This window comes from Eubalaena glacialis, chromosome 12 (genome assembly GCF_028564815.1).
Source record: "Eubalaena glacialis isolate mEubGla1 chromosome 12, mEubGla1.1.hap2.+ XY, whole genome shotgun sequence".
NCBI lineage: Eukaryota > Metazoa > Chordata > Mammalia > Artiodactyla > Balaenidae > Eubalaena > Eubalaena glacialis.
Genome location: NC_083727.1, coordinates 97,238,564 through 97,259,034, shown reverse-complemented (window position 1 = coordinate 97,259,034; position 20,471 = coordinate 97,238,564). Strand labels below are relative to the sequence as shown.

General features: G+C 39.3%; 1 protein-coding gene across 1 annotated transcript in view; it reads right to left on the bottom strand.

Annotated features, from left to right (window-relative positions):
* Positions 1-1,566: 1,566 nt before the first annotated feature.
* Positions 1,567-20,471, bottom strand: part of CD109 (CD109 molecule) — a 134,096-nt gene continuing 115,191 nt past the window's right edge. Inside the window, exons 24-33 of the mRNA XM_061206898.1 lie at positions 20,022-20,103; positions 17,503-17,731; positions 16,782-16,947; positions 15,106-15,296; positions 14,452-14,607; positions 13,382-13,447; positions 10,244-10,386; positions 6,030-6,177; positions 3,954-4,056; positions 1,567-1,969 (exon numbers count right to left, since the gene is read on the bottom strand). Of these exons, the coding sequence (XP_061062881.1) occupies positions 1,794-1,969; positions 3,954-4,056; positions 6,030-6,177; positions 10,244-10,386; positions 13,382-13,447; positions 14,452-14,607; positions 15,106-15,296; positions 16,782-16,947; positions 17,503-17,731; positions 20,022-20,103 (1,460 nt within the window). The 3' untranslated portion in view covers positions 1,567-1,793. The remainder of the gene's footprint in view (positions 1,970-3,953; positions 4,057-6,029; positions 6,178-10,243; positions 10,387-13,381; positions 13,448-14,451; positions 14,608-15,105; positions 15,297-16,781; positions 16,948-17,502; positions 17,732-20,021; positions 20,104-20,471) is intronic.

Here is a 20,471-nt window from a genome sequence, read left to right as displayed (position 1 = left end):
TTTCATCTCCAAACAAGTCCTAAGCGTATAAAAGCCGAAACCCCGCCCAGGAAAGCCCAAACCCAAGTGCCTTTTTCAGATCAGATTGTTTCAAAGGTGTAACACAATGAAAAACTTTTCCCCACTTGAAAGTAAATACAAGAAAATTATGTGTTTGATATTTAACTGCTCTCTCTCCATAGACCACCCTCTGAGGATCTATTTTCTACATTTAGGTCTCAAGCTTTAAAAATCTGAATGTTAGTAATTCCTACCTTTGTGTCCAAAATATCCATAAGCATTCCATGAACATCCATTCCACTGTAATTTAAGTTTACTAAAATAAAAACATTCTTTTTAAAATTGACTTTAAAATATATTATTTGCATATATTATTTTTGGATTTATTTTTAAACAGTTGAAAATACTGCAATGCAGCTTCTTTGGAGACCATGACGATTACGTTTCTACATCCCCTTGAGAGAAATGCCGAGTTCAGGAGTGAAATTAAACCAATTTTTAGATTTAGTAAAAGATCTTTAAATTTTTTGGATATATCTAAAATATTTCAATGTATTTCAAATGAAAAGAAGAAGGGAAGGAAAGGCAGGATGAAAAAAAGGTGAGAAAAGAGGAAAAACAGGGAAGGGGGAAGAAAGGAATCTTTCCTTAAAATTTCACCCAGATAAATGAATATTATCCTTCCGAATACAGGGTAGCCAATGACCCAGGTGCTCAAAATTCAAGAATCTTCTATAAGATTCAGAGCAAGCGTTAGATGTCACTGGACAGCTGGTGGTCTGACACTCAGACACCTGAATCTAGAAGGTTCCATAGGACCCTGGCCAACACCGTACAGTACTTCACATCTCTCTGATCCCCGTCAAACCCCAGCTTCTTTCCCAGACCATGGGGAGGGCCAGTCTGCTACATCTCATATAGGATTTTGTTGTGCCCCTGGCTTAGCATCCCCCATGACTCACATGTGCCTCCTGGTCTAGGATCTTCTGGTCCAAGTCACGTAAGGCACGTGTTGCAATGCCCTCTGACCCCCAGCCTGAACAGAGCCCACATGTGGGGTTTAGGACGCAGAGGAGGGCACCCGGGGCCCCTCTGGGCACTTCCCAGCAACCTCAACCTCTGAGCTGCCGGCAGCACAGCGAAGCCGGTCTCTCTCTGCTTCTCTCCAGAGGGAAAACAGAGGAAGAGTAAGGGCTGGGGTATGTGACTACATCTGGCGTGGAACACCACCATTTCCCTTTAAAAAAAAAAAAATCACCACCTCCATCCTAAAGAAAGAAGTTATATCTGATTAAGAAGGATGTACTGAGACCACTGGGGTGGGTGGTTTAGGCGGAGGGTTAGGGTGGATACAGGAGGGACAGAACAAGCTCCGCCTGCGGGTTTGTTTCCTCCCAGTTCCCAGGAAATCCATCGTTAATACTAAAGCAGACACTGATGTATAGCAGTGCTTAAGAACCCAGGCTCATTTCCTCTAGAAAATGAAAAGAATCATCTAAAATAACACATTTATTCTGGAGAAAATAACACCTCCAAAAGAATCCTAAAAGATTTTAAGAGGGGGAAATAAAAGAATACAGCTGCAAGAATTCTGATTTTTTGTTCCACACAGAAGTCAGGGGAAGAAATCTATGCAGCTACACCTACAAGGACCGGTTGTACACCCCCATCCCATCCCATAAAAAGAAAAACATTGATTTTCAAAATAGAGGTGATATTTGCTTATGAAAACAAGACAGTCACACGTGACTTCTGGAAATGAAAGTGTTACACGGAGTCTTTAAAAACATAAATCATAGCCAACACGGCAAAGAGAACAGAAGCGTGAAGCAGACAAGGAGGCAGGCGTTAGGGTGAGGAAGGGAGGCCGAGACCGCGCTGTCACAGGGGCCGCAGGTGTGTGCGTCCCCGCAGAGGTCACAGGAGGACAGCTGTGCTCTGGAGTTGTAGCTTCTCACCGCTTGCCGCCCTGTTCAAAGAAGCAGATGTCGGTTTACCTGCCTCCTTTGTTTAGAAACATTTACTTTGCCAAAACTTAAGAGCATTTCAATACACTTTTCTGAGTTTTCCGTTCTTCACATAATTTTACTTTTTCTTTACAAGAAACAACTGAACTACTCAAGAGGGGCCCAAACGACCAAGTCCAAGAGAGAAACAATGCTTTGAGTCCAGTCTCTGTACCTCCAGCAGCTGGCCAACATTAAAAGAGAGAAAATAGACCACAGCTGCATGCCGCAGTTCAACCTCAACCTGAAACGCTTCCTGGAACAGGAAAGACTGTCAATTGAGGGTGTTTTAACCTCCTTGAGAGTTTATTTTAGGGTGACATTTTCTATGCATTCAAGTAAAGTTCTACTCATTGGAACTACTGAAGAGAAATATTTACCATGGACTTCATTTAAAAATGCAAAAGTATGAAGAGAACTCTGCCTGTGTGATGCCTTGTTTCAGTGTTTTAAAACGTTAAGCACATAGTCTCTAAAACTATTCAACTTGGGTAAATTTTATAGTACAAGCTAATATTTTTTAAAAACTATATAAAGCACCAATAGCACTACAGTAAACCTTATTATAAAGCATAAATGATTTTTATTTTTACAATTTTTAAAAACTTTCTATTTTCAAATTTCTTCACGATTTTTCATTGACTTTTTTAATATTTTAAGTACGTTTTCTAACTCTAGGGTTCTTCAAAATGGGTTGGTTGGTTCATTCTGATCTTTCCCATGTTTTCATTTTAAATGCACCCCCTCATACATAAGTTGTTTTCCACAAAGAAATCTCAGCGACTGAATCTTTTTTTGCTTTTCAAATGTTTAAAATGTTCTCCATACACCTAAAAAACATCAATTGGAGAATGTTTCAACAATCATGTAACGAAGTTGGATAACGAGGTACTGTCACTGAGTCTCCACAGTGGATCTCATCCTTCCACCAGAAAAAAAGTGCTGCATCAGTGTGTCCCCAAAATGTCCCACAAGAACTGGGGGTGAACTCCAACGGGAGGCAAAAGATGAGAGGAACTGGCTTGCTGACTTAGAAGGAGACAGAGCTGGTGCTACCGTCGTCTTGCATGACTACTCCACCAAACACTCCCAACCACGAGGACAGGTTCCTCGTACTTTAAAGTGTAATTATCTACAACCACCTAGGACATGAACATGTTCACGATTCTCATGTGTTCTAATGACTCTGAGCCCCAGGAGTGCTTATTCAGGATGAATGTGATGACAAGTAGAAACATTAGCCTGAAGATCACACACCGACAAAAAGTCACTCTGTGACTGAACGGAGATTCGTCCTGATCAACTTAGATGATCTCCAGACTAGATCTCTACTTTCACATCCTAAATTTCTAACATTTTATAAAGTAAGAAATTACCAGTAAAGTCAAAGAAGCTCAAGTTATTTTCCAAACAGACTATAGTTTTCTTGAAATGATAAAAAAATCTGTTACAATAAATAAATTTTAGCAAAACAAGACTCCCTCAGTGAAGAAACAGCTAAACCCAGTTGAGGCTCGTCCACTGCGGACGCTGTTCATTTCTCTCCTGAAGAAGCCCTGTTTTAAAACCAGAACCCGAAAGAGTGGGTGCTTGGAATAGAAGCAGAACCTTGGAAATTGAACATAAATGGACTCTCTGTGTCACTTTTTCTTTGTAAAGTTTGTAGCTGGGAGTTAAAAACCTAAAACATTATGAGCAAAAACATCACTTTTTAATATATGCTAAATGCTATCATGTGATTATTTTTTTGTAAATTATCAATTGTCTTCGTTTAAACGTAAAGCTCACCTCCTGCTCCACCACCTCCTTCACTACCCCCAACAACACCCGCCCCCCACAAAGCCAATCCAGCAGACGACCACTCTGAATGAAGGAATGAATGAATGAGTGAATGAAGGAATGCCTGGCGTAACTCCCAAAGTATCACGAACCCCAGGACACACTTACTTGGTTCATAGTAATCCATTATGGACACTGAAGCATCTTGTGTATTTGACACTCTAAAGTTTCTCACAGAAGGAATATCAACACAAAACTGGGTTTCATTTACCTTGAAAAATACAAAAGACTTTTAAAGGTGTGGCAAATTATGTGTTCAAGAGAAAGTAAAAGACATTTCTTTCTCTTATCCTTTTATCAAACAGCTATAGAAATGAACATTTAGGGAGCATTTCTACACAGCCGGTACTGGGGTAAGCACTTTATAGAAATTACATCATTTATCTTGTAAAACAGTCCTTGCATGATCGGTAGGTATTGTTCTTACTTCCATTTTACTGAAAGGGATACTGAGAATTAGAGTGGTTAAGTAAGCAGGAGCCCAGAAGTGCATGCCCCTGGCCCTGGTACTTCACCAAAATCCCCCGTCTCAGCTTTGTACCCCATCCTGGTTGCTGCTACTGACTCACACCAGCCCCCTTCTCTGGAGAATCACCCTCAGCTCATGGGAGCCACTTCATCCAGTAAGTGAAGTAACCTCAGAGTGGGGGGTGCGGCCCACAACCAATAACTGACTGATACGGGTACAAAAGGCCAGCCTCCTTGCCTTCAGGGGTACAAAAGGCCAGCCTCCTTGCCTCCAGGGGTACAAAAGGCCAGCCTCCTTGCCTCCAGGGGTACAAAAGGCCAGCCTCCTTGCTTCCAGGGGTACAAAAGGCCAGCCTCCTTGCCTCCAGGGGTACAAAAGGCCAGCCTCCTTGCCTCCAGGAGTACAAAAGGCCAACCTCCTTGCCTCCAGTGGTACAAAAGGCCAGCCTCCTTGCCTCCATGGGTACAAAAGGCTAGCCTCCTTGCCTCCAGGAAGGACACTTAATGCCAATTTGGCAAATAATACTGGTTAAGGAATCTGAAATTGATAAATTCCTTTAAACATTCCATTGCATACCAATTAGCAGTAAGTGAAAAGACAAATTAGTCAGTCAAAATGTAATGGACACTCAAATTAAAATAACCATGAACAAGAACATCACAGATACAGGACAAACTCCAAACTTAATTACATTATTTTAAAAAACCTTAAATGCATTTTCAAACCCCAAATTAGGCCCATGGCTATCAAGCAGTATTTAATATATGAATATCACTGAAGAGCAAAAGAATCTAGAAACTTTGGATTAGTTTTAACAGCTTTTTAACCAAAGTGGTTTTTGAAGTCTTAAAACAAAGAGAACATTAAGGAACTAGCTTTTTAAAAGTAGATTCACTGCTGAAGCAATATAATTGATCCACACTTGGCAAAACTGGAATAAGAAACATACATATTCCCCCCATGTAACATGAAATCCTAAGAACACTTAGAACTCAATTCCGATTCCACATATGAATTTCATATAGATGTCAGAAGAATAAACTTACATGCCAGCAGTTTTGAGACATAAAAAGTAGAGTCTTAAATTCCACACTAACCTTTCTCTCACATATTTTACGCACCTTATTCTTGGATCAGTAGCTTTCATACAGTAATGGGAAGAGTACATGAAAATTATATAATAATTTTGTGTAAAGACCAAACCTCTGAGAATATTCTATGATTTAAGCACCTAACTTTTCAATGCAGGGATATTAACCCTTTTGGGATACATTAAAAGCCTTTTTTTATGAAAGCATTTTAAAACATGTAATTAAAGCTTTCACCGTCAGCATTTTTTTTTTTCATCAGCAGCATTTAAACAAATATGTTTAGCAATTCCCTGAAGCAAAGGAGTTCTCCAGTGGACATCTGGACTGCATTTTGGAAATTACATCACAGCAATTTCTATATGTTGAACATCTGGTATGAAATAATAATTTTGTTATCAAGACTTTCATCAGGCTCACCATTAATAGTAATTCTCCTTAAACTAATTTTATAATAACGTCTTTTTAGTGAGGACAACAGATAGTTGCCGTGTGGAAGTTGTTCAGGGACACAAAAAGCCAAAATAATGACATAAAGAAAACGTTTAAAGTAAAGGTAATTTTGAACACAATAAATAGTGGCTTTGTCAATGGTTACCAATGTGAAACTTAGGTTTTCCTACTTACAGAGTCTAAGTAGAGGTGGAGTTTTCCATGGTCGTGTTCTACTTTTTTCACGGTCTCACTCAGGGAAATGGCATCTGAGGACACGGTAAAACCACTGAGGAGGTTAATTTCCATAAGGGCCATGCCACTTCTAGCTGGGCCCAGAAACCTAAATCAAAGAGGAGAGGATAGAAGAGAACCCTTTAGGAAAAACCTAAAGCTGTTGGCAAACTATCTCCATATAAAAATTAAAACTGCCAAGTGTTATTCCAAACATTTACTGTTTCATTGAAATAAAAAATTACTATAGAAAGCTGTAAAAAGGTAACCCTTTCCTTACAGGTCTGAAATTCTTATAACTTTCAACCACATGAGGAATAGAACAACGGGTCCATTTGTCAGTCAGCATGAAATGCCTGCAATGCAGCAGACTTGGGCCCCTGGGTGGTAAGGAAGGCAAACTTTGCCCCTTCGGTGGGCAAATCTGTTTTCTAGTGGTTGATACCAAACGACATTGCATTTTTCATTTTCCCAAAAGGTGATGGCACTAAGCTCTCCAACTCAAAGCTAGGAACCGAAAAAGAGGCATCACTTGACCACTTAGCAGGAGACAGCGGCCAAGTCATCAACAAACTTTTCTTCATCTGGTTTTAGAAAAAAGAAGACCAGTAGGCAAGGTCCTTCCCTTTCTTCTCCCACATATTTGGAGCACATTTTGTGTTTTCTTTAGCCACCTCGGGAGAATGACAAGCCTCAGAAAGTTCTATTACACTGCTCGTTCTCTAACCCTGTTGTACACGTCGTGAATATCAAAGCATCTGGGCACCAACAACATTTTGTCTCCTTTAAAATAATTATTTTTCTAAAATCAATAGATGGCAAGAGCTTTTTGTTTGGATCTGAAACAGCCCAATGTCATTATGGAAAGGAGTTTGTCTCCAACATGAAAGTCTCTTAGCATCGTTAGTTCCTGTTGTCCTTTAAATGGCAAAAGCAAGAAGGGCGCGTAGAAAATCTTGCTTTTTAAAGCAGCAAACTGATGCCTGCCAAACGTGATTGAAAAGCCACACAGTACAAGTGCTGACTGCAGTGGGCTCGGTGATCCCAGGCAGCTGAAACCATCTGCTGGTGAGGCACTCAGCTAGAAGAGACGTTATAGAAAACCAATACGGGCATTAAAACTAGAGGGGTTTTAGAGATGAGAAAAACAGCCAACCTGCTTAGATATGATGACTTCAGTGCATCATCAGAAGTGCTTTGGTTGACCTGGTCTTTCCACCAGCCAGGGGCAGAATTTGTTAAATTACCATGCCACAGAGAAACCTTTTCTGAGGTGAGTAAGGGCTTGGACCCTACTGATGAGAATAAAGTGCCTGAAACACCAGCTCTTCTTTTTATAAAGTGCCACTGAAAGAATTCATTTAAAATATATTTTGTATTTCATAGCAGATTTTTCTCAGAAAACTAGTAGCAACATCTAAATCCTTTTTATAAAGCCCCCAACCCTGACATTAAAACACTTCCCTTCTCCAGGTCCTCCAAAAAAAGAAAGAAAGAAAAAGATATAGATGTCCTCTACCTAGCAAAGTCTATTGCCTGTCTGATTTCCTGATGCTGGATTAAGATTTGGAATCCTGCATCTTTACATGAGCCCCTATAAACAGTGAAACCCCATTATGGTCTGAATCTCAGTTCCACCTCATTTTCCTCCGCTGTGTCTTTACCTGACCTCCCTAAGAGGTAAAATCCCTCTCATTGCTCCATAAGGCTATTCTCCTTTGCCCTTTTCAAAAGTAGAATTTTAGACTTGCTATAAGCAGCTCTTTGCAGGAAACCACCCTCTTGAGGAAACCCCTTTTCCTGTCACTTCAGCAAAGCTATGTTGTAACTAACCTTAAACCAGGAACCCCCATGCTCTTCTCATCTCCAGCCCAAGCACACTTTTCAAATCTTTTGATCACACAATACCTTGCCTAACCTGTTGGTTCTTTCTGTAGATCAAAAAAGTAGAAATGAAGAATAAGTAATTAACAGACGACCAGATCTCTTCCCCAGCTTTCCCTTTAGTAATCTTATGAACAAACTGTGTGAACAAGATAACATGTAAAGAAAGATCACAAGAAGTCCACAAGCCTGCAAACGGGGTGGGGAGGTGGGATGGCAATGGCTCTGACTCCCATCTCAATGATTAACTGAGATTACTCCCTTTTTTCCCTTTAAAAACTGTCACAGCTGGACTGAATCTTCAGAGTTGATCTCAGGACATGAGGCAACCTTCTCCCCAGATTGCCGGCTTTTCTGATTAAAACATCTTTCCTTTCTACCAACAACTGCCTCTCGGTTATTGACTTTCGAGCGGCAAGCAGCCAGACCTCAGTTCAGTAACATTGTTTTCAGGATTTATTTTTATTAATTTCTGTCTCCTCTTCCAAATAGTAAGTTCTGTGAAGACAAGGCTGTGTCTTTTTGGCTAACCATTATATTCCAAATCCTGACACTGTGCCTGGCACATAATGGAGACTAAACCAATATTTACTGAGTGAATGAATGACTGAAGGAGTAAATAAGAAAAGGAGGGATAATAATAGCACTTACTTTATAGAGTAATTCTAAGGATTAAATGAGACATGTGTGCAAGTCATTGATACAATGCCTGGCATGTAAGTTTGTGATAAATGTAGGCGGTTGTTGTTTAAATAATAATAACTTGATGTTGTTATTCTGGAACAGAGACCAGTTGCAATCTAGTGAAGTATAATGGGAGTCCTACTTTCTTCTCAGCTGAAAAGGAAGCTACTGCAGAGATTCTGATATCCCCAAGCTGCTGGTTCAAAATGCCCAAACAGGTGAGGAAGGGGGCAAACACATTGACAATTTATACCAAAATCAGGAACAGGAAGGCCCTGGGACTTCCCTGGTGGTCCAGCGGGTAAGACTCCACACTCCCAATGCAGGGGGCCCAGGTTCAATCCCTGGTCAGGTAACTAGATCCCACATGCATGCCGTGACTAAGAGTCTGCATGTCGCAACTAAGAAGTTCACATGTTGCAACCAAGAAGCCCGCATGCTGCAACTAAGAGCCCACATGCCTCAAAGAAGATCCCGCATGCCGCAACTAAGACCTGGTGCGGCCAAAATAAATAAGTAAATAATATTTTAAAAAATACTTTCAAAAAACAAAAAGGAACAAGAAGGCCCAAGATAGTAGGGATGGTAGCAGTAATGGAGGAGACTGGGTTCAGGCAATGGCTAAGAAGGTTGACCATCTGGAGAAACACCTACAGATGACCTTGAGAGGATGTGGCAGCTCAGGACCACATCAGTGACCTCCAGCCCAACAGCCCAAGGTCAACCAGACGCTACGGGATATTTAAAAAGGGCAGGCAGCAGCTCCTCGATATCAGTGCATCTTGCAGTAACACCCAGCTTAACACCAAATCATGCAGAACTAAGAGGGGAGATTGACAAGGAAGAAATTTTAGTCTCTTGATTCAAGAACTTTCTGAAGGACTTGCTCTCAAACTTATGTGTGCATTAGAATAAGCAAGAAAGCTGAAGGCGGCTTCACAGACCCTGAATCTATGAAGTCAGTAGTCTTGAAACGGATACCTTTTTCTTATGACTTAACAAGATCCTCAGATGCTCTGGACACAGACCAGATTTAATAGTCACCTTATTAAGTACTCCCAGAAGCTGTAAAGTGCCTAATTATCCAATGCAAGGATCTTCTAAACTGGAATATTTTCACTGTGTCTAAAAAAAAAACTATGCTGTTCATTGAACTTGCACACTAGTATGAGGTTTTGAGTTACGTGCAAAAAACTAAAGGTTAAATATGAACCTGGAATAATTACTTAACAGAAAAATGACCAACAAAAAGAAATAATCAATTTTGGAGTATTAAACATGATTCGTTAAAGTTTTTATAAATTAGCCCTGAGTTTTATTAAACTTTTATATTCAAACTTGTTATAAATACAAGGAAAACTTGTAAATAATTTGGGCATGTTGAGAAATGCTTAAATATAATCAGCAGTATTTCTAGTTTGTAATCTGAAGTGTAATGCATAACTGAAATCTTTGTTAAATGTAACTCCTTATATTGATATAGTTCGATAACTATATAGAGTTATATTGAATATAATTAAATATATAAACAACCATATATATTTAATTAAATCTTCAAATCTATTTTTTTAAGGAGAAGGAGTAAAAGGAGGGACTTAGATACCAACCTTGTGCACACATTCAAATTCAAGTGATTGATATCATCTTTATCATCTTTTACAGCAATGTCTAAATCAAAGGCTTCTTGATCTTGGATAGATCTTTGGATTATGGAAGATCTGGAATCTTTCACATTATAGATAACATTAAGCTGTAATAAATAACAAATAAGCATAAATAATAAGTTACTAGCAATAAATTGCCTTCATTATGTATCCTAAATATTAGGTAATGATTCTCTTTGGGATAAACCCAACTAGACTGGTAATCTTCAACCTAAAAAAAAATTAGTTTTACTAGCTAACGAAGTATCATTAACAAATATAATTATAAAAGTTTATAAACAATGATGTTTAAAATTGAGAAAATTGTTAGGTAATATTCCAAGTATCATAGACCATCAAGGACAATATTCATGTGTATTTTTTTTTTTTTCAAATAATGTAAAACATTCCCTTGAGGGAAAGAGTTAAACTATTGCCAAATTTCCTGAAAGCATCCACTAATTTCTAAGCTCTGCTGCCCAACTGGAGTTATTTTTCACAGACTGGAACTATCAGTAAGATACATCAAAATGTTTTCACCCAAGAGCCTTGGTGGAACAAAAACCTATTCAACAGCTAAGGCTTCTTTTTCGATCACACAATGTTTTTCAAAGAGGATGAAATAAATGATGGATTTCAAGTCAACTGGGTCTTTTTCAGCATATACTCTGTGCCCACCACCAATGTGAATGGCGCTGCAGGGACCCTGAGGAGGCGTGAGGGCCAGTGTTTTCCTCAAAGGGACCCTAAGATCAGAAGCTTGGGAATGTCCTCTAAATTTCCTAGGCCTGCCTCATGTCAACTTGAATAGGGATCTATTTAAATTCTTTACCCCTTCCGCTTTTTTTGATACTAAGGTTCATAAACCTTACTATTACTATGTAATATTGTATTTTCTTTTGCTAATACTTAAATCTCACACACACACACACACACACACACACACACATGCCCCTCCGACCTAAACGTGTAGTACCCACTGTGGATTTACATACTTTAAAAAAAAAAATCCTCTCTCTAAGCCTTCATCTTTCAAACCTAAGAGTTCCAACTTTTTATTCTGCCACACCTACATCATATAATCCTTCCTCCCCTTGATCATTCTGGAATATCTCAGTCTGGACATTCTCCAACTTTTTCTTAAACTACAATTAAAAGTGTAGAGTGTTCTTGGAGCAGTTGAAAAATGGTTCCATCAATTGGAGAGATAGTCTCCATGATTTTCATTACCCCCTCTCCCGTGGCACGCATTTGCCTTTAGAGACCAATCTCATCACAGAACAAACACGACTACTAGATTTGTCCCCTGGGTCATAATTAATATTCATCTATAACTAAGTGTTAGCATTTATATTTGGTCCACAATAGAGCTCAACTTCTCACTCAGAGAATGTCAAGAAATCTTGCAGTTTATTTCCAACAGCTTTGCTTTTTATCATTTACTGCAAACCTGAGAGTTTTCCTTGCCCTCCTTTATCCAGAGCACTTACAAAAATATCAACTAAAGGAAATGTCAATACCTATTTCTGGGTGACCAGCTTTTTTGCAATTTTTTTCTCCATTACAAGAAGTACCTATTGGTCCCTACGTTTCATTTTCTGCATGTTGATGCAACATAGGACTGGTGAACATTTTGACCACTAGGTACCATATTTACTGCTGTGTCCTTCAAATCTCAAATAAAAATCATCTGACTTCAGTAATTTATCTACATTTGGTTTATCAAGAATGAGTTCCAACCAATTTGGTGGTTTAAGTACATAAAATTTTTCAATCGTATCTAAAATATCTTATGTATTTACTTTTGGATTTACTCTTCACATGAAAAGACAGCTTGGGAGTGAAAATTTTCACATGGTCTTTGTTAGTAAAGACCAATACAAAGGGACTTCCCTGGCGGCCCAGTAGTTAAGGCTTCGCCTTCCAATGCAGGGGGTGCGGGTTCGATCCCTGGTTGGGGAGTTAAGATCCCACATGTCTCATGGTCAAAAAACCAAAACATAAAATAGAAGCAATATTGTAACAAATTCAACAAAGACTTTAAAAAAAAAAAAAAGACCAATACAAATTATTCACTCTTTTCTCTTTCTATCCTTCTCATTGAATACTGTTCTTTTTAACTGTGATTTTTCCTTGATTTTAAAAAACATTTACTGTGTTTTGAGTATCGTACAAAATAATCTTCACATTATTTCTATGTTTCCAAATTATACCTGACCATGAGCCCTTCACATTGTGCCTTAGAAAGTACATCTTTTCTCTCAACTAGAATAGTTGTTCTGGTTTTTGAAAAAGTACTTTTTCTCTGTAATAGCCTTTTTTTTTTTAACTTTCTCAGTAAATCTTTCAGGGTTTGTTTGGTTTGTTTTTTCTAACCAAGCACATAATCTTTTTTAGTACTATCACATATTATTTTGCATCCCAGTAACATGGTTTTAGGTCCCCATGATTTTCATGTATTATTAAGCATAATAACTTCCATTCAGTATTTTACATACTACTTCCATTTTACTGTATCCCAATTACACCATAAAGGGTAGATTTCTTTAGATTTTCTTCCTAGAGCAGAGCACTGAACATATCATGCTCTAATTGTTTTATTTACTATAATATAAAATTTTACAGCAAAAGGACACATTTCCTATCTTCAAGTCAATTACTTATAATACCATGTTGACCTTTATATTGTTAAATGAATATTAAGAAATGGTAAGTAAAATGCTATATGGTTATCAAGTCACAGTAGAAACTCTACCCGGCATTACAATTTTTAAGCTGTATTTTTACCAAAAAAAGGTGGGAGTTACCAACAATTCACATGAATCATATTGGAGGATTTTAATCCTTATTTCAAAAAGCATATAATACTCAAGAAATATTATCAAACTATAGATTATCAAACTATATAGTTGCTGTCTACTCACTAGCTAGTAACATCTCTAACACTTTTTGTTAAAGATAGTGATTTATCTTGCCTGAGTCATAGAAATAAATCATTAAGAATTTTATATCATCTAAGTTAAAGATTTAGCAGTGCCCCAAACCAAAGAATTAGTATAGCAAGTCCTATTTAACAAAACAAAAATAAATATTATGACATACCTGACAAATAGCAAATCCAAAACCGCTTGCAGAAATATTAACTGCAGTTGGCTGTACCACAGCAAGCTGAATAAAGGTGGAAAAAGGTGAATAAGGTTAATTGTCCATATCTAGGTCCTTCCAACCAGCACAAGAGACCACTGTAATCCCTCACTGGGAGTGTAAGCTGTGTGTGCTGTAAAGTTCTAAGAACTTTACACGCCTCACATGTCAAAAGTTGTGGGTCAACCAGGTAAGGGGGGCGAAGGCAGAGGAAGAGCACATTAGTGCTGTGGGCAGGTCTGCCCTTCTGTAGGGGCTGAAGCATGAAAGACAAGAAGTGAAAGTCATCCCTCCCTCCTCAAGCCTCCCTCAGCATCTAAGTCCCTGGCCTTCCTGAGAACACAGTGGCACACCATCACTGACTGGGACCAACACTACTCCTTCTTTCTCCTTTGCCATCACCCCTCTCCCTCAGGTTCTAGCCTTAAAGTAACCGCTTTCACCCATTACCCTCAACTTCCTACAAGGCTAACCAAGGGAAAAAAGTTAGGGTCTAGCATAGCCCTTTATTCCATTTTAAAGAAAGAGTTCTACTACTGGTTCTATCAATTCACCTAAGAGGACATGTGGTGCAGCCTAAAGGGACATGGTCTTCGAAATCATGGGTTCAAATCCTAGCTCTACTGTTACTAGCATCATGATCTTGGGAGAGTTAGCTAAACTCTCTTAGCCTCAGTTTTATAATATGTACAGTGGGGATAAAGGTAGTTGGTCTGAGAAGTAAATGCAATAGCACATGTAAAGAAATCTGGCACAGGGCCTGCAAAGAATAGGAGCTCAACGGGTACTCATTCCTCTCCCAGTAAGACAGGGCCCATGTTTTCTCCTTTTCCAAATCTGTCCAAAGTTCTCAAGCCCTCCTCCCTTCCCCAGCTCGGCAAATTCAACCAAAGGAGGGTACTCCTTCCTGCCAGAACAGAGCTCTGGGAACAAGTCTGTGTTGAAGTCAACAGAAAGGAAATAAAGCAGTATTCCAGCAGAAGGAATCATCTACACAGACATTCGGAGAGCCACCCCCTTGTCCACACCTCAGCCGTCTGGAGGAGAAAGCGGTTCTGTGTGCTAATCACAAACTTCACAGGACTCAGTGAACCGGACCCCACCACGGTCACTTGGATATTTGTCTCTTCTGTGTTCATTAGGGCTGCAAACTCAGACAGGGCCTTCAAGGCCACAATGGTGTCCTGTTGGGAAAAGAAAAAGATGTGTGCACATAAGCCTGTATTAAGGCCGCCAAAGAGTAAATTTCAGTCATGTTTACGATATCACTGCACACTCATCCACCTTCCTTGGGAGTGAAACTCTCCTCGATTCACCTTTGAATCTGCTTGACCTGGAGTCCAGGGAAGACTCAGAAAACATCCGCTGACTAGAACTGAGCTCCATTTGTACTGGGTACCAGAGACGACAAATGGCTAGTGAGACAGGGAACTAATTTATCCCATATGGGTATCAGATACGATGTTTATATCAAAGATGAGAAAAAATTAAAATTAGTAACTTAAACCTTTGATTTAAGTTACTAAACTTTTTAACTGCCATGTAATTTTATGACGTCATGAAATAAAGCAACCACATATAGTAAAAAATCTATATATATATATATTTAATTTTATAAATAGTTTTACATATATATATATATAATTATTTTTATAAAGAAATTTAAAGTGATCATCACTCACCTGGGTAGATGCAAAACCTCCCAAGCTATTTCTCTGCCTGCTTAGCCACCTCATAATCGGGATTCCCTCAGAAATCTGATGCTGAAGCAAGTGTGAGAGCAGTGCATAGGCCGCAACTTCAATATCCAGGGAGCTTGGTTGCCAGGATTCAGAAAGTCTGGACACTGATGACACCCAGAATTGCATGCCTCCTGCAGGAGAAAAGTAGTAATGGTCTGGCCAAATACAGAAAAATTACACTTGATACCATTAAACATTCCTACACTGGCCCAAGTTCTCCTTGACTAGCATAAAAGTATACATATTTCTATACATGTGTATATTGATGCCAAGCAAATATACGTATATTCACACACACACACACAAACATGTACTTACATGTCACTTCTTAAACTATTAAAACTTATAAAATTTCATCCTTGTCCTATTACTTATATTTGAGGACATTTTGATAAAAATATTTTCCCAAGAGAAATTCCATATGTTTGGCTCAAGACCAAAAAGCTATAAATTATATTTTTAAAAACCCATACTCTATTCCAGACCATCCCAAAATATATTAGGACACATTGGAAAGAACCCTGTTCTGGGAATCTGCCATTAACCAGCCCTAACGGGAAATACTCCTTTTTTCATTATCTGAAATTTGGTGTTATAAGTTCAAAATCCAAGACTCCAAGAAAAAATGAGGGACCCTGGCCAGCTCAACAACCTTCCTAGAGATATTCCTGCTAGCCCCCAGATGAACATCCTACGTGGTACCCCCTCCCCATTCTCTCAGATATTTAGATGATGACTACACTTCGGTGGAATGTGAAATAACTACCACTTAGCCAAGCAGAGAAGCAGAAATGTCAAGGACTACTTCAGCCTCAATGCAGTAATCGTGTAGTCCCCAGCACTGCAACAGGTAATAAGGATGTAGTCTAACTTACTGCTAATAATAACACTATTTTTTACAGTCTCAGAAGTCTCTAAGCACTTTCCATAATTACCCCTTTTTGAATTAACAGAGCTTTAAATAAACTGACATGACCTAAAATGTTTCTGCCCACCCAGCCCCTCTGCCACACAGAGGCCATTTGGAAAGCAATAACACCTGTACTTTTTGTCCTGCTGTAGCCCATAAGCAGTGCCCATTCCAAACCTGTTAAAAAATCATACAGCTCACTAACAGCATTTTTTGACATTTGCATTTCTATTAGCATTTTAATTCACATTTTCGAACACCTGCAACATGGTAAGCCCTGCACATTATCTCATTTAATCCTCACAGCAACCCTAAAGCAGGTGTTACTCCCATTTTACAGACAGGGAAACTGAAGCTCCTAAAGGTACGTAACAGAACCAGAATTTGAGCCCAAGTCTCTCCAAAAACCAAGGCCTTAATGATCACTCAAGGCCACCAAACCAGAAATAGCATCAGACGATTCAAAGGGTAACTGACACATGGCAGAACATATCTAAAAGAAGGAAAAACCCAAGGCCCCAAGTTCTCTAGAAAACTCTTGGGGAGAGTAGCTGCAGGATGGCCATGTCAACCCTTCCTGATCTTACTTGCATCTCATTTTCATCCCATTCAGAAGATAAAAATGTAATGAACTTCACACCTGGTGTACAAACCTTTCTCACATCATTTACACATTTCATAATGCAGAACGGGTTGCACACATTACCTTCTTGCTCTGCTCTCCAAGTCAGCATATTCAAAGCGTCCTTGGCTTTAGGGCTTCTCACAGATGACAGCGCATAAGTTACAAGAGCCAGGGTGTAATTGTCTGAAATTCCTCTATTGAATTCAGACTCCAAAAAGTTGATAGACTCCTGCACATCAATATTAGGCTGGAAAGAAAAAATATATATTTTACTATTCAAAATAACCTGTCACCAACATATTTAAATAAAAAGTATTTTCAAACATTCATTCAAAAACAATTTCAGTGTCTATTAAGCACCTGACTTTGTCCTAGGCAATGGGAATCACCCCTGATCACTGACATTTAATGATCTGCCATGTATTTTTAAAATAACATTGCTTTTCAGGTTCTACAAGCAAATAGGCACCATTCCATAGAGGGAATAAAAAATAAGAAGTGGAGCTTTTGCTCGTGTTTCTCCCATTGACTATCACGAACTAAGATGAGGGCATAAAATATAGCCTGAGAAAGATACTTCTCTTATATGACCTCAGGTGTTGAAGCTCTAAATTGAGGGGAAAGTTTATATTCTCAGCTTTTGGAATGTGGCCACAAATGCAAAGCAAAAGAGTACTCAAATTCGAGACTTCAAATGTGATGGAATATTGCAAAATCCTTTAAGTTTCCAGACATGTATTTGACCCATCAAGACCTACTTTCCTTGTGATTTTCCACCCATTCTTTATTAAAGATTAAATACCTGATACTTTTTATATCCCAGGAGAGAAGTCACAATATAAGCCGTAAGGGTTACTGGACTTTTATTGCCACCTTGAAGCTCGCTGTGGATCACTCTTCCTGGCTCCCAAAATTCACCATTGGATTTTTGATGTCCTTTGAGCCAAGTATATGTTCTGTGTAACACATTCTGATCAATATCTATGTAAGGATCAGCTTCAAGGAAACATCTTAAAACAAAAGCTGACAACCTTGGTGAAAAGGGGGGAAAAATTACATAAAATACACTTTATATAGTCCTCCAAATTACACTGAGCAAGAAAACACCAACAATAACAACCCTTTTCCCCCATCAGAAGATTCACCAAAGGGCCAATCACTGAAGAAAGAACAAAAGGAAGAAAGACGACAAAGAGACAGCAAAGTGAACAACTCAGCTGGGCCAGTGGGCACGGTTTCCCCTTGCGTGTGGCTGGGAAATTCCAGGTCAACTCACAAAAGAGCAGAGTTGGTAAAGAACTTGGAAATCATCTAATCCTGCCTCTTGATTTTAAAGGTTGAGAATTCGAAACTCAGAGAGAGTGAAATAAACTGTCCAAGGTTATTCATCTTTGGACTGTTCCGGGTATTTACCAAGGAAGATCTCATCACACACTTAGCTCAGCCTTAAAGCAGCGGATGAAGTATGTTTAGTTCACAATCAAACCGTCACGCTTTTGGTAGAAGAAATGGATATTTTCTCTCCTCTAGGCCAGGAATCAGCAAATTACAGCCTGTAGGCCAAATCTGTCTGCACCAAACACAGCCCACAGTCTGTTTATATGTGCCTCTCCCCACTGCACAGCCCCCAACCTCCACCTAAGAACAGTTTTTAAACAGAGAAAGATAGTGAGGGTGGGGACTTCCCTGGTGGTGCAGTGGTTAAGAATCCACCTGCCAATGCAAGGAACATGGGTTCGATCCCTGGCCCGGGAAGATCCCACATGCCGCGGAGCAACTAAGCCCGTGAGCCACAACTACTAAGCCTGCGCTCTAGAGCCCGTGAGCCACAACTACTGAGCCCGTGTGCCACAACTACTGAAGCCCGCACGCCTAGAGCCCGTGCTCCGCAACAAGAGAAGCCACCGCAATGAGAAGCCCGCGCACCGCAACGAAGAGTAGCCCCAGCTCGCCACAACTAGAGAAAGCCCGCGTGCAGCAACGAAGACCCAATGCAGCCAAAAATAAACAAATACATTTATTTTTTAAAAAAAAAAAGAAAGAAAGAAAGCGAGGGTGGAGGGAAAAAGGAAAAATATGCAACAGAGGCTCTATGGGGCCTGCAGTGCCTAGCATATTTACTATCTCCAATGCAGCCAAAAATAAATAAATACATTTATTTTTTTAAAAAAAAAGAAAGAAAGAAAGCGAGGGTGGAGGGAAAAAGGAAAAATATGCAACAGAGGCTCTATGGGGCCTGCAATGCCTAGCATATTTACTAATCTGACCCTTTAAAGAAAAAGTATGTCAATGTCTGCTACAGAACTCTAAATACTGAGGTGAAAAGAACATCAAGCAATAAAACACTGGAACCTTTCTATTTATGGATCTACATCCTGACTCGTGCCAAAAGAAAATCTGAAGCAGATCTGTTTCATCCTATAAAAGATTTAGTGTGGCAAACATTACTAATATTCAATACGATGCAGTTCTCTTTCACTTTGGGTATGCAGAAGAATTCACTTCCTTGCCCGCTTGAAGTTAGGCATGGCCATGGGGCCAGGTCCGGTCATGGTAAAGTGATAAGAAATCTTATACCGGGCTGAAGCTTCTAACTGCCACTGCTGCATACTCCAGCCTTCTGTCCCCAGGCTGCAGCAAGCCTAGAGGCTCAGGGTGAGTTCGTGGCTGAAACAAAGACTGCAGAGCCCCCTGCTGAGCCACAGTGGAAACGCAGCATCAGCACAACCTTTGTTAATAAACCGCTGAGATTTAGCCGGTTGTTACCACGGCCCACCTTATCTAACCCTACTGATACAATTAGCCAACCTTTTTCTGAGTGAAAAATGAACTTGAAGATAGTACAAGGAGAGAGTAATCATCCAAAATCAGCCATATGGAGATTTCATTCTGGAGGAAACTCTGGAGCTTCATTACTTAACCTCATCACTGTTTTGTCACAAAAAATAACCTTAAAGAAACTACATTGACTGTATTAATACAAAATTAGTGTTGACTGTGTCCGATTAAAAAAAGAACTATGTCACAATACTCCGTATTTCTAACCAATTTTTCTTACCAGCTGCACCATCATCATATTTTATTGCTGCTTTTCCCACCAAAAAAGAGGGGGATTTATGACTTATCTTTTCTAAATAAAAACATCTGATGTACTAGTGTTTTAAAACCGTATTTTAAAAGGAGAATCTCTTTTAAAGCCAGGCTATGGAAAAAGCAGCCTCCAAGCTGATACAGAGACACATCTGTCAATTTCATGGCCATCGTGACCTAGTGAGAGTCCATTCGGTGACATGGATTTGTTCCGTTAGCAAAAACACTTACCAAGTGCTCCCAGAAGGGTCATCATTCCCAAAAGCACTGAAAGAGCCACCTTCCCTCTGATAGAGAAGTTCTCTCTGGTAACCTGAAGACACAAAAATAGACAGATAATCAATGTAATCAAGTTGCAATGAATGGAAGTTTCTAATCATGACTTCATATTGAGGAAACATGGGCAAAGAATGGGAAAGAAGACATGAAATCAACTCACGTTGAATATTTTCTATATTATGTGCTGTGGGAGATTAAGAACATCAGGACTTTTCAAGTAGAATGCATAAAATAAGAACCGCAATAGCCCCAAATTGGAATAAAGTCAGAAGAATACCATCACACAGACAACAATTCTATCCATTCAAAAGCAAATAAATTAAAAAGCAGAGTATTTAACTCTGTAGTGTTAACTACAGTGGTTTCAATGCTTAGTCATCTAAAATTGTTTGCTACCTAAGA